At 39.5% G+C, this 15,519-nt stretch overlaps 1 protein-coding gene across 2 annotated transcripts in view; it reads right to left on the reverse strand.

Annotated features, from left to right (window-relative positions):
* Nucleotides 1-5,328, reverse strand: part of LOC149278439 (ras GTPase-activating-like protein IQGAP1) — a 57,802-nt gene extending 52,474 nt beyond the window's left edge. For both annotated transcript variants that reach the window (XM_089501952.1, XM_089501953.1), the window contains exon 1: nucleotides 5,237-5,328. In XM_089501952.1, the coding sequence (XP_089358078.1) occupies nucleotides 5,237-5,301 (65 nt within the window). In that variant the 5' untranslated portion in view covers nucleotides 5,302-5,328. The remainder of the gene's footprint in view (nucleotides 1-5,236) is intronic.
* Between the last annotated feature and the right edge of the window lie 10,191 nt (nucleotides 5,329-15,519).

Below are 15,519 nucleotides of genomic sequence, written 5' to 3' on the forward strand. Positions count from 1 at the left end.
CAAAATGCTTTTAGGATCTTAATTATCAATCATTTCATTCTTTATGGCTCCAGATCTTCAGCTACTGAAGGAGGATGGGGTAAAACAAAAATGGCAGCAGTCTGTTTCCAAATAGTTTCATTATATTGATTTAAATTGAAGTATCATTATGATGATACTTCAATTTAAATCAATATAATGAAACTATGTTCAAAAATGCTGGACAATATTAAGCTTCTTCCGGACTTGTCTAATTTAATAGGTGTCTTATACACAGTTCATAGCAAATATTTTTTCCATTGTATTAAATGAAAAAAATAATGACCAAATTGCTTAACTCTTCTGGTCTATGATCTGTCTTTAGAGAGTCATTATAATACAGTAGTATACATAATACTTAAATAAGTTAATATATATAAGCTTCTTTCCGATATTAAAAGCTAACAATGGCTAGGAAGTCAAATAATCAAATACAATCCTATGATGATTGTAAAGGTAAAAGGTCATGGTTGGGCTTTGAATTGCATTTTATAACCCTGGCAGAATATTATTCTGTTATAGTATATCAAACAAGGTACACGTTCTTAAAGTAAATCAGGGTTTTTCACATCAGTGTCATAAAGCTCTTCCATTAGACAAGTAACGCAATATACTCAATTGTCAGCTGAAAGAAAATATTTTTGTTTCTGGACACTCCCTAGCATTATCACCTGCATTTATCAAATTCATTTCCGTGTAGATCACTGTGATAACAGACGGCAGCCCTTCACCCGTTCCAGTGACAACCAAAATCAACATGTGTTTGGCAAAATCTATTTTCTTAAAATTTTCAATTTAAAGAATTCTACAGCTCAGTTAAACAGACACTTGATACCCGTCTTCTTGCCCAAGATGAAATGCTGCTCAGTTCATTGATAGACATAGCAGACAGATTGTTACGCCACCAAAAATGGTATAAAGTGTGCCATATTGTTTTGGACTCCAGTGCATTTTACTGCATGGAAGCCTGCTGGCATTCTTCCGTTATTGGAGTTAGAAAATGAAACTTCAGGCTCATTAAACGGTTTCCCTAACTACCCCTTCTAAGAGCAGGGAGCATTCCACAGATCATGTGCAAGAATTCTACTTACTAATGGTTTTTGGTTTCAAAAGAGGCAGCCAGGGGAGCACTTAAATAAAATAGACAAGAACTGACACATCTGTAGCATTAAGTCACTGAGCGAAGACTGGCTGATGTAAGTAATTAGGCTACTTCCAAAACATCTGATGTTCTCTCCTGTGCTGCATATTTTAAGAAGCTAAAAATGTCTATTTTAATCCTTAAAAGCTAATGTTTTGAAAGAGAAGTTCACTTTTAGGTCAATAATAGTCCTGTATAAGAATACATACATAAATTTGATGTATATGTACCGATACATTCATTATTGTGAAGTACGAAAAAAAGCACACATTTTATAATTTATAATTCCATACATGCACATAGACAGGAGGGTCCATCTCCAGTCCTAGAAGGTCACAGCAGACCAGGATATCTGTAATATTATTGCATGCCTGTAATTCAATAAACTTTTTCAATAAAAAAAGTAATGTCAAAAACTTGCAGAAGATATATAAACCCAGAGGTAGACTCTAGAATCATACAAGGATGAGAAAATTAGAAAAATTCTGATTTACGAGAAAACCAACCAACACCTTGAAGCTGGTACAACAAGTCAAATGACATTCATGTCGGCACATCTAAAACCCAAAGGGAAAAAAGGGGTAGAAATCCAGTTTTAGTCACATAAATACAATCTGAACGACGAAGAAGCAAATTACAACAAATCTCATAGTAATACAATAAATCTTAATCATCAAGCCATTAGGTTATCTAAAATAAATATGTATAGTTCCAATTTTATCTAGAATGAGGTATTTGAACTGGAGATGATCCAATAAGTTGACGACTTATCAGAGGAATGTAATGGTTAGAATTACTAGAATAGCTAAAAAAAAAAAAAAAAGATCTTAGCAATATTTGCACTTCTAGCTAAGATCTTAACCAACACTTTTTGTTTCTTTGTATAGTTACCTTACTTGGCAAGCTGCAAAATTTGCTATAATTCATAAACAGGGTAGTAATTCTTTACAACACACTTTTGTACTTTTAACAGGTTTTTACTAACCAAGCTGTTGAAATAAAACAAAACTTTCATAAAAAAAACTATTTCATGCAATGTTGGATATCTTGATCTAAAATTCTAGCAGGTGAGATGAAACAGATTACTGTCCCTGACACCACCGACTAAAGGAGAACAGATTCTAAAGTATGCATTCTTGAAAAATCAAGGAGCTCCTTCCTCTCTGGTCCGATTGACTGCTTCAAAACAAATAAGAGCGTTTTCCAAGCATGCGCATGGGGGTCTCAACAGACCATAGTGTGTAAGAGAAAGGAAACAATATGGTTACCATGACTGCAAAGTCAACAAACTGGTACAACTGCTGAAGCAAATAAGCCGAACCACTTATTAGACTATGACAAGTTAAGAAGATGCTGATGTAAATAAGATCTCAATGCAGAAACAAAATTAAAATAAATAGGTTGAGCTTTCCTGTGAGTTCTCTCGTAACACAAAAAAAAGATGTGAATGTATTTATGGTACGCACAAAAGTATACGGTAACATAGTGGCAAAATTATATCAGTTATTAAAAGTAGCAACAGACAAGTGTAGTGAAGGATTTAATATTAGAAAAAGAAACTTTTATGGATCTAGCCTGTCCCTGCCATGTGCATAACTCCTACACGCAGAATTTCTTAATTACTCATTGCAACAATAACCCACTTCCTCCTCGGCTATGTCTAAAACGATGGGCTTTGTGTACAACATTGTGTCTCCCACTGTCAAACGGATAAACAACTATGTTGAAATGAGTTTTCTATAGAACCTTTAGGTAACTTGCCGACAAGGCAACTTCCTTCACTCTCAGCCATGAGTCACTCTCAGCCATGAGCTCAAAATTTAAAGTGAAAAATGGCAGGTGTATTAAGTTCAGCTACTTATCAGATTCTAGGGGGGGTCGCTGAATTGTTAATAACCCCTTATTTACTTATTTATTATTTACCCCTTATTTACTAATTCGAGTTCAATAATGCTTCTGCTACCCCGTAATTTTAAGCGGAACGGTTTTCCATCACCTTTACCCCATCATAACTTTTGTTATATCAGATTCTATATATATATCTCCATGACTTTAACATCTTGTGCTTTCACTGTTTGTGACAACAAGTAAATAGATGATCACAAGCCTCTGTCCGGCGGGTTAGTCTCCAAGCAACAAATAAGTTAACCGAAAGTGCCAGAGACCGGCAGCTGCAAGGAGGTGAGTCACATCCTGTCAGTGTTACATTTACTCTTCATCACAATGTTCACACTTCCTCTTGTCATGTTCCAAATGAGCGGTCTGTAGTAGCACATATACTGCTCTCCTTACACCTGCACATCACACTAGTCTTTAAACAAATCAAGAATTCAGCACATACCATTCAGACATCCAATGCATAAATATTGGGGTTTCCGTCATTCAATATGGTCATGTATTGCTTAGCCCGCCACTACGTCAAAGTACCCCAAGTACGGCGAGTCCTATCTAATATTTCATGGCTATATTGCTTACCAAGGAGCTGAATCAGTGGGACTGTACTGCATTTTAACCCAAAGGGACACCATTAGAGGCATCATATTACAAACAGGGCCTCTTTAGCTAGTAGTTTTCTGGTGCTCTGCTTTGATACTTTTCAAAATCAAAGGTGGGACAAGGAAAGAGGACAGTCCACTTTTGAAAGTCCTGCCTATTGCTTACTGCAAATAAGAATGTATGGATTGCCCAACACGAGATAGGGCAATGGGTGAGCCATTAACTGTTTCTGTACCAAAGCCGTAAAAGTTTATCAAAAATTCTGTTAAAAACATCACCTTCTGTACACTCCTACTTGGCGTTCTTGCTCCACCTTTAAAGCTGCTTGTCTACGTTAACTAGGTAAATTTAGCAACAAGACAAACTTAGGCATGTGATGTTTTTATTAAGAGCCAGGACATATGAATTCTTACACTTGGTTAAAAAACCTTCAGTATGCCTTAGCAGCCATTTAGGAGTTGGACAAAGAACTTTACTTTAATCAGTAAAGTGACTCTGATATAGGAAGTAAAATAAACCAAAAAACATACAGTGTCTGCAATTAAATGGAGCAGACACAACACCCCTCTCACATGACTATATCTTCATGTTAATCACAAGGCTTAGCTTTCTCTACTCACATGAATAAACAGATCACTTGTAATGTGAGGTCTCATCTCTCAAGCAGTGTATGCCTAGACGGGCACATCAGTCCATAAATGTTCACACAAAAGACAATACTCTTCAACAGGAAATAAAGTATAAATCAGACCTTCTAACCAACATCATTAAATATTTGAATAGTCATTTTCCGCAGGCAGCTAATTTCCATGCTTCCCTGGTCTTGCTCCAGCACTACTATTCTGATGTGATCCCTTGTGAAGCCTTGGTAATGAAGCCAGGATAACCAGCAGGTAAATACGTATCCATCAGCCAAGGTCACGCTGGATGGTAGAACACGACATTAAAGCTTTCTAAGAGACCATATTATAAAGGATGAACATAAAAGAGTGCAATCACAGTCTGAATAAGTGAAGCCCTGGATATCTGTCATACCACCCATCCACAAACATCTGAAAACACTAATTAGGAGGCAAAGAAAAAAAATTAATCCAGAATCTTGATTTTTAAATGTGTTTTTGTCCCTCATACGGAATTGTAATCTGTAATCTGAGCCAATTAGACTGTAGCTGTGTAATAATGTTCTTCTTTGGGACCAATCATAGGCAACAGAGTCGGACAGAGTAAGAAAAGAGGCCCCGGGCACTTGGTGCAATCTTTGTTCACGGACTACATGGCCCACGGCCACACATTAAAGCACCGGCTCTGTCGCTCACCAGTCATATTTGTATGGGTCTGATAGGCAAGCTCTTACAACTTTCACAACCTTTATTAGAATAATCTATGTTTAGGCGGAACTGTGCTTTTAAGAAGTGTAATAACACTAGGCACCAATTCCTCTGCTTGTCCCTGTGCCTCTCAAAAGAGAAAAACCCAGGACATGTATGGTTATCCTAAAGCCATGTATTTCACAGATCATGTCAGCCGTGGCTCCAGACATCACAGCTTCCTTCACTTTAGACATTCTTAATCATCGCTTACCTTTTGGCTTCCTCCAAATGACACAGGTACTCATAGGCCACATTTTGTGTTCGCCTCTCATCCATCTCTTCCGCAGTGAGCCTCTCATCATCAAGAACAGCTGCAGACAGACAATTACAAGCATCAAACACCTATTTATTTGCTGGCTGTATTCTTGGTATGGCAGATATAAAACCATTTGTTAAATACACACTTCTTTTGCTCATAACCATCAAATAACAAAATTAATGAATGTTTACGGACCTGAATAAAACACATATTTACGCAAGAGGAGTACCTTTGATGCTAGTGCTCTGCTGACCCTATATAATGCATTTTTAATTCAGTGAAAACCTTCAAGATATGTCCCCAGGCCCCTCTTGCAGAAGATGCAGACTGGGGTTTGCCTTTCATAATTCTTAACACAGTCTCACCTGGAAAACACCTGATATCGTGAATACAATTCTATGCCTACAGAAACATTTATTTTGGCACTGCCCAAGGCGTGATCCACGTGCACCAAGTCACCCCCTCCTCAAACACCATCATTACTGCTGACCCATGATGTCTTATCATAATTCAAGAATTAGGACAAGACCAAACGCCACTCTTTCACTCTGAGATTTACCACTCTGACCTGAAGGCCTGGTTATTAGCTCTGGTGTCCAGAGACTCCAGAAGGTTCTCATGTATGGTGATTCTGAAGTCGGAAATGTGTATGCCCATCAAAAACAATTAAATCCAACCAGCAGATATTTTTTATTGGTTGATATTGGGTGATGTTAGGCACGTCTTGGCTTGGGAGCCCCCCTAACTAACTGCTGAGATATCACCTCTGGGTTAAGCAATGCTATACTTGCCTCTGTAAGCAGGCAGCCCAGTTCCAACAGGCCCTGTTTGAATTAGTTGGTTCTATGGTAATAAGACCATTTAAGTTGTAGCAAGATCCAATTTTAGAGTATTTGGGGTTCCATTAGTCTAGACATATGCAACACCATCAGAGCTGTCCTGACTAAAGCAGGACTGTTGGTAACTACTCACAACCACATGCACAATGTATGCAAACTAAAAAGCACTCCTGAGTATTCTATATAACCGAGGGAGTAAAGCGAATGCCCCGGCACTGGGAAACACAGCGTTTGATTTAAAATATGAAAAATGGCAATTACATACATAGTCTTACTCCCAATATGATTTCAAATTAGATTTCTGCACCGTTTTCACAAATCCACAGTGTAAACACAGCTTATTCAACAGGAACACCATATGTGCAGGTCTCAGGTAACAGAAATTTACAGACGTTAAGTAAACAGTATGTTATCCACAGTAACAAGGTGACATATTCAGAATAAGCGGAACTTAAAGGTAAACACTCCCCAAGTACAGCATATTTTGCCACTATATCCCACCAAAATCTGCCTCTGTACCGCAGGATTCAGGACCCCAAACCCACTTTGGGGATTTCATTCTTCAGTGTCTGAGACACCACTGCCCATCAGTATAAGGGATGTAGAAACTCATATATTCTACATCCCACATTCTGAAGAAGGGGAAACTGCAAGTGCTGGTCAGCAACACGTGAAATTTATTTTCACTCTCTTCACCCCTCGCTTCTGTTAGTTCAAATTGTTATGTGATGCTCTACCGCAGGCTACCAGAATGGTGAATGGTTTAGGGCTGCAACTAACGATTATTTTAATAATCGATTAGTTGGCCGATTATTTTTTCGATTAATCGGATAAAAAAAAATATGCAAATTTTTTGTTTATTTAAAATAATTTAATGAACTGGATGTTAAAAAACAACTTAAAATTTACATTAACATTCTTATTTTGTTATGATGTAATAAAAAAACAATATGTTCAAAGTACAAAAACCCAAACACAATATTTATGAAACAAAATAACCCCAAACATTCTGAAAAGAGGTGGACTATTACTGTTCAAGAAACTTTGCCCCAGCCCTGGCACTTTGCACCCGGCACTTTGCACCCGGCACTTTGCACCCGGCACTTTGCACCCAGCCCTGGCACTTTGCACCCAGCACTCAGCACTTTGCCCCAGCCCTGGCACTTTGCACCCAGCCCTGGCACTTTGCACCCAGAACCTTGCACCCAGCCCTGGCACTTTGCACCCAGCACTTTGAACTGTGCCCCTGCACCCAGTCTCCAACTCTGCCCTGCACCCAGCCCTGCCCCCACATTCTGCCCTGCCCCCACACTCACACCCTGCCCCCACACTCACACCCTGCACCCACTCTGCCCTGCACCCACACTCACACCCTGCCCTGCATCCACACCCCCACTCTGCCCTGCACCCCCACCCCCACTCTGCCCTGCACCCAGTCTCCTGCCCTGCCCCCACACACACCCTGCCCTGCATCCCCACCCCCACTCTGCCCTGCACTCAGTCTCCTACCCTGGCCTGCCCCCCCACCCCCACTCTGCCCTGCATCCCCTGAAACCCCACCCCCACCCCCGCGAATCGCTCTGTGCGAACGGAGCCACTCGCACAGAGCGAACCGCTCTGTGCGAACGGAGCCACTCGCACAGAGCGAACCGCTCTGTGCGAACGGAGCCACTCGCACAGAGCGAACCGCTCTGTGCGAACGGAGCCACTCGCACAGAGCGATTCGCACAGACATGAAGAATACTTACCTCCGGAACGCGTCACATCCGTCACGCAGTGCAGAGCGTGTAGCGGAAGCAGGGAACGCTCGCGGAGGTAAGTAAAAGGAGCCAACAACGAATCGATCACTCGATTAATCGATAACGGAAATCGTCGACAACGATTTCCGTTATTGATTATTATCGATTTTATCGATTCGTTGTTTCAGCCCTAGAATGGTTTTCAGGATAAAAATGATGAGAAAAGACTAAGGGAACTCAATATGTATAGCATGGAGGATAGAAGAAATAGAGACACTACAGAGTACCTAAAGGGATTTCACAATAGAGAAGTTTATTTCAAATGTTAGAACAATAATCCAAACCTAGAGGGTCAGAGATAACGTAAAAAAGTTTTACTTTACTAAGAGGGTGGTAGAGGCTACTACAGCAAGCAAATTGCATGTATTCTATGTATTACATATTTTTTATATAATACCATCATATTTTCACAGCTCTGTAAGCAGGGAGATAACAAGTAGTGTATAACATAAGTGACTTACAGAAACAAGACATAAGAAGGGTCCTACTAAACTAGCTTCTATGTCCTTTTTACCCATTGTAAAGTCCTCCAAAATATGATGGCGCTATATAAAAAAAAAATCAATAAAATGTGTGTCCTGGGAAAAAATGGCTGATGTAGTCACCTTGGTAATGAGTGGTGGCATTTTAGTTTTACTTTCAGAATGCCAACACCCTGACATACTACCTACTAAAAATTAGATTAAAATAGGTCATGCAGTGGATGCTGATGTTACCAGCTTAGGGCAAATAACTCTGGCAAAGCACAACTAGTGCTTTTACCAAGACACGTAGACGAGATATACGAAGACCTACTTCTCACAGGCCTTACTCAATAGTCTGTCGGAGGAGATGCCCTTTGCAAGATAGGGAAGTTGAATCCTGCAGGGGTTCAGTAACCATCCACACCCTCCATCTCAGGAAGCTTAACAGTCAATGTTAAACTACTTGAGTACTGCAGAAGTGAGAAACCGTTTTCTGAAATTCAATACAAAAGTGGCACTTTAAATCCATGTGATAGCCAAATGGACCCTTTACATTTTCATTGCAATCGCGTAAGGGGATTCCGTTCACGCTAAAACATAAGGTATGTGCAATGCTTGGCATTTGGTATAAGATGTTTTACCAGAACACATGAATTCTAGTTTATCTTAAGAATTATAAAAATGTCCACAGGATTTATTTACAACATAAGAAAGATTAAAAAGTAGTAAGTACAGTTTTTACTGCTTTTCTGCTCCAAATATGAAACTCAAAAGAGATCCATGCAAGGCCAGACTGGGGATGACCAAGACCGGAAGCATGAATGACATACACTCGGCTGCACGTTACATTATTACACTCTCACAACGTGATTGTCCATATCCATTCGGTGACTGCAAAATGCAAGTCCCTCTCTGCCGGGCATTTGCCAGTGTGTCAGATGGCCAGTACATGCCTGGATGCATAGACGTGTTCACAATCAGGAACATTCGTTTTTCTCAATGTGTAATTACAAAAAGCATTCTGTTCTCCGATGCTAAGCAAAATGCGCACTTTTTCTTTTTAATTGCTGGGTAAAATTAAACTAGGATCTCGTTACAAAAATCAGATACAGATCAGCTCAGAAAGATAACGAAAATAATAAATTTGAGTTTTGCAGTAAAAAAGAATAAAGCAATGCTTACTGACAGCCACTCATGGAATAAAAACGTTTCATACGTGCAAAATGTTTGCGCTAAATAAAAACACATTTTTGTTACATTTATAATCATTATTGTAGTAAAAACACTAGAAGGTACAACATTTTAGCTCAAATGTAACGATGTAAATGTTGAAAAATCTGTAATTTTTAAAGGACCGGCATTTAAAAAATGCACCATGTTTACGGTTACTTACTACTCTCCAGGTTTAGTAAGGTTATTAATATTTATCAAAAAATGTCTGTAACAATGAATCTCTTGATTTGAAGCCCAATAGTGATTAACAACGAGGGCGGAATGGATTGGCAAACCACTACAGGTAGCAGTCACTAACCAACGGTGGCTTGTCATAACTAAACTACTAGCAAGTTTTCAGAAGGTATGTGATAAATGATTACAAATCATATTGGAAAACTTACATTTTTAGCACAAAAGTTAGTAATCCGAAAACCTAATAAACTGTCAGCTCAGCAATGGGTGAAGATGCATTTTGTGAAAATAGATTTTATTATACAGAAGTACAAAAGGATATAAACGATAACACCAATGCCAGAGGGAGACAGGAATTACAAGACTATTTATCTTCTCTGGTGAGGAGACATAAAAAGAATTCAGCCTTATTGCCTACTGCACAGAATATGTGCACTAAATTATTTACTAAATTACTGAAACTGTCAATCACAGACCCTCAGATATATCTGGAATACCAGGCACAGCAGATTATTATATATATATATATATATATATATATATATATATATATATATATATATATATATATATATATATAATATATACAGATGCCTTGCAACTTAAACAAATTGTGTATGGCCAGGCCTCGTTAAGCTGCAGTGACTGTGGCTGGGTGAAAAATAAAAATGATGTCATACATATTACTGATGGGAGTGGCCTGGATGTAGTTGCCAAAATCCATGCACAGAAATGTGAACTCCTCAGCCCCGGGCAATCTCCTTCATTCACACTCCTACTTATTAAAGAGGTAGTTAGGCAACAATGCTAAATGTATGGTACAAAAAAAAATTCGGCTTAATGGCTCTCGGAGCCCATTACCTCCTGAAAAAAAAATTATGATTTCAAAATTTTAATTTTTTTCTGCCCACCTTGTGGGTTACTGGGCAATTCATCCTGTGTACGTGGTGCATTATATTCTATCCTCATGGGAGAATAAAACTAAAGTTTACACATTTAGAGACTTAGGAATTCTTTGCTAGGTCAGACCACGACATATTAATCTGAAGTGCTAGAACCATTTTTGAGAGTTGCGCAACTTGAAACTTTTGGGAAACTTGTGGCAACTCATGCAAGCCTTTGGGTGCAGGAGAAGCTACATTGAAACCATCAAGCCCTGGACTGTCTATGATACATAACGGACAAACGCCCCTACCCCTGTTATGCTGCTGCAGTAACTACATCTGCTGGACACGCACAATCACATGCTACCTTTCCACATCTGGGTTGATGTAAAAGTGTAGTGTGCAGCTGCCTGTATCCAAACAGCTGCAAACCAGCGCTCTATATGCTGCTGGGATTGGAGTCTACATCCCATTCTAATCTTGGAAAATAGTACAAGCCAGTAGTGAACGTTAGTTGTTGATTAATTATCATTTAATTCTAACCAGTAGCCTAAGCATTTGCAGTGGCAAATGGCATGTGTAATGGCAGAACCTGCCTGGGATTTGAGGGATAGGAGCTGCAGTTCTCATCTCACATTATCAAGGGTAGATTTTCCTATGTGGGGATTGGGTTCCCTGCTGAGCTGCAGCTCAATGGGCCAGTTGGGGAGACCAGAGATCTCTCTTATAAGTGGCCCATGTGCACTATTTGCTTAGTTGACACAGACTTCTACACAATCTCTTCCCTGCAAGGTGCTATTTTTTAAGGTGGCGTGCTGGCATTTGCTTTAATACAAGCATTTCACAAAACGAAAGCTCAGCACAAGGAAGAAGAACTCTCTTTCTTAAGGTAGATCCTAAGAGGAGACTGCCATCAACCTTACGTAGGGTAGTAAACACAGGAGCACATCAAAGATAGCAATATGAGAAAACGGAAACCAAGAATTAGACAGGAACAATAACATGGGACATAGATAACAGTCCCTGTGGAAACACTGACAGCTTCTGATCTCGAGAAGCTTGGTAGAGTAAAGGAATGAACATAAAAATACGTTCTAGTATTGTTGCTTTTTTTAAATAATTGCATATTCTGTTTACAATATGTAACTAATACATTTTTTTATTTTGCACGTTGTTGTGGCTTTTAGAGCTGTGAGACACCAGTACACTCATTCCCATGTAACAGTTATTAGAAGAGAGGGACAGAGATATTTGGGCCAAAAACGGGAATATTTGGGAGGTACAGAGTGTGGTTCAAAATAGCCTGCAATTTCATTTAGTTACACATCATGATAACTTGCAGCATTTGCTTGTCTTCACATGATTTACGGTGTTGCTATCTTGCATCACTATTCAAAACTTTGCCAAAGTAAATTGTGCAACAACTTCAATACTTTACTAAGAACTGGGCTGCGGTGGACCATGACTCCCAGTATGTTCAGCCAGCCACAGAATAGTCTTAATTATCTGTAGTGTGTCTGGTGGAACTGGGAAAATGAATTAGCTTAAACAGGTGAAAAGTCCCTAGACTTACAACTCAGATGATCACTTCTCCACTGAATGGGTTTATTTTGATACTTAAGCGCTTTTTACTATTAGCGAAGTGTGTGGCCACCATACTTTAGAGGTCACTAGTGGATTTACGCGTCAGGAAGGAGGTGGTTTTTCTGACGCATCAGTTTGCCATCTGACGTGTTCCAAGTGATTCTCATCATGCTGTACACAGCATCAACCCACGAGTAAACAGAAAATCTCAGTCTGCAGTAGTGTCTATAAAGAGAATATGTACAATATGGCAACATTAGAGGGGAGCACACAATGTCACATGTATACCGAGAGCAGACAATGAGGTGCCATTCAAACGGATTCTATACACATCCTATAGACTGGTTTAAACACTCGCAGCATGTCCCAGTACAGTGCAGTGTTGTGTAGCACGCTTAGACAAGCAGTGTCAGGGGAGTTCTGGCTTTGAAAGACAGCATGCCTGGGCCAAGAAATAATACAGACAAATGCAGTTAGTTGCCGACTAAAGGAAGAGTATGGCCAGTAACTTCAATTTAGAAAAAAGAAAAATATCCAAAACCAAAAGCCTTACTTGGCTTGCGTAGTGTTTACATGGGCAACTAAACGAAGCCAGAAAAAAAAAAGGGGGATATTCACTAAAAAGTGAGAATTGGCAGGGAAGTTTGCTGGAGAGCTGTGGTTTCAACTCCTATTCACTACGAAGGGCCAAAGCCAACAAGTTCTTTAAGCTAGAAGGTCTCATCTGGCCCTGTATAATGCATAACTCAATTCACTAATTTAACTATGCATTATGCAGGGCCAGGTAATTTGAGAATCAGTGACCAAAGGCCATTTCTTAAAAAGTATGGGTAAGCATTCAATAATACTCGAAGCCTATGTTCTTAAAGTTGCTACGTTTGATATCAAGGAAGGTATAATATTTATTTACTGTAAGTGAAACTATAAATGGACCCCACCTCTCCTCATATTTAGGAAACGTGGCCTCCACCTTAGAACTCACTATACCTGATAAGCGAGTAAAGAACAGGAATATGTGGAACATGGCACCAACTAAAAACAAGTGTCCAATGTTTTTTAATAATTTCCACTTTATATATTAGGAATAAAAGGTATACCCTACATTTTGACAAAACAGATCAAAATGCCACCAGTCCTGGATCATACAAAATCACCTAATAGGACACAAATAATATACAACATACTCCACTTAAAGAAGGACACAAATTCTTCCTTTTAGGATTGTAGAGTGTAATATGATACGGTTTAAAGCATGGCTCGCTGATTACCATGGTGGGGTGGCCGATTCCAAGCAAAGGAAGAATCTGGGTTAATGTAAGCGGTAGAGGTCACATAAATACTGAGACAATGACGTACTTTCGGAAAGTGAAAGCAGAACAAAGAGGAAAGTTGCGGACACCCTGACTAGGCAATGATCGAACGTACTGGACCTGCCAGCAAGTAGTTGACAATTTGAGATTTTAGCATAGTTATTCATATAGAGTATATGCCATCTAATCACGTACAAGTCAATGAGTATACTTACATAGGAAATTGTTAAAAAAAGAAAATCAATCACAAAAAAACAAGCCACAGACCGCCTAATATCGTGTTTGGGGCAATTACTCGGTGAAGCATGTTACTAGAGTAATATATTATATGCCCATGGCTGGCCCAACCTCTATGCTTAGGCAGAAAATTATCATGTGAACACGCACACCCTTCCACTAAGTCAATTCTGGGATGTTACGGGGAAGGGCCAAGGTGAAGCAGTATACAGAATACTGCAGGGCAACACCGGACTTTCAGGTCTCCTTGTTAAGATGAAAATACAAGGGGGTTTTATTATTCCATTTGGATCTTTAACTTGCAAAATCAGCTAGTTTGGGTAAGCAGTCTCAGATAAAAAAGGAAAAAACTTAATAACTAGAAAATAAAACAGCAGGGATCCGGGGAAACAAGCGTGCTCTTATCGTATATCCAAAAACCACCAGGACTTATCATAAGCCCCGTAAGAGGTTCTTACAACAATATAGCTGCACTAATAATTCAGCATTTCAAGCAGAAACATGGCACACAGGACTCAACTACCCTGACCAGTGCAAGTGTTACATCTCAGGGTTAGGTGCTTTACACATAACTGTGTTAGCACACAAGAAGGGCATGATCAATATAATTACTGGTATTAAACATTTTGTATTTTCTTTCTAAATTGGTGGCAGAAAAAATGGTCTGTAAGTTCCCAGTACTCGCGCCATGCCTCCAACGTCAAATGACCCCATTACTCACTGCAAGTTTATTAAACACACTTTTAATTCAGCAATCTGTCTATACATTTTCTAAAATAGACCCTAATGCCAGGCTCCAGAAACAGTCAGCAACGCATATGAGTCGGCAGCTATCCCCAACCTATATACAGGGACTCTAGATACACATAACCATATTTATGGCCCTTGGTATACCCTATCTGTACCATGGTAGGGGCGGAAGTGGGAAAACATATGTGGACATGAAACAGCAGAGTATACTAATAGCCGCAGCATCAATCACTTCTTGTCTACTGTATATGATGATGGCAGTTATAGTAGGATAGGGAAGCGATCCTGTAATACAATAATTAAAGATTTAACCTGACCACAGACTTTTATTTAACTACAAATTATTGCCTTTTGAAGCCCGCATTAAAGATATTAAAAATCTGCCCCGACCAAGAGACATAACTAATATAGAACTAGTCGTTTGTAGTTTACAGATACCAGTGATGCAATGCCTTCGATAACATCTGCATGGTGTTCGTCACAGTGTGACGGAATCAGTAGAGTAAACCTGAAGCATTTGTTTGTAAATTGTCTTTAGAGAAGAATACATTTGTAAATTTGGATTTCATCTTTCAGTGTTTGTTTGTAAATAGTATATTACTGTCTTTTGATCATTGATGTAGATGGTAGATCCCCACCCTGTAATGCCTTGAGTATTCTCAGTGCTGTTAACTTTTTGGGAATTCCTGCTGTAACCTGTGAGCAGGAATCCGATTTCTGAATCACAGACGATAATCACTGGAGGACTTTCTTGATTTTTTTTTTTCCTGTCAACTCTGTTAAGAGTTTTAATCTCCAGAGAAAGGAGTATCAGCACCTGGAAACCCCGTATTTCCACTAATCTGCCCCATTCTGACAGTATGCTCTACCCTTTACTCAGACTCTCCCCTCGGTGCACTCAGGATGCCTCCTCCTCCCCCGTACACTCTGACACTTCCCCCGCAGGGAGAGCTCCGTGGCA

This window comes from Sceloporus occidentalis, unplaced genomic scaffold (genome assembly GCF_023333645.1).
Source record: "Sceloporus occidentalis isolate IW3139 unplaced genomic scaffold, rSceOcc1.0.p SCAF_189, whole genome shotgun sequence".
Taxonomy (NCBI): domain Eukaryota; kingdom Metazoa; phylum Chordata; class Lepidosauria; order Squamata; family Phrynosomatidae; genus Sceloporus; species Sceloporus occidentalis.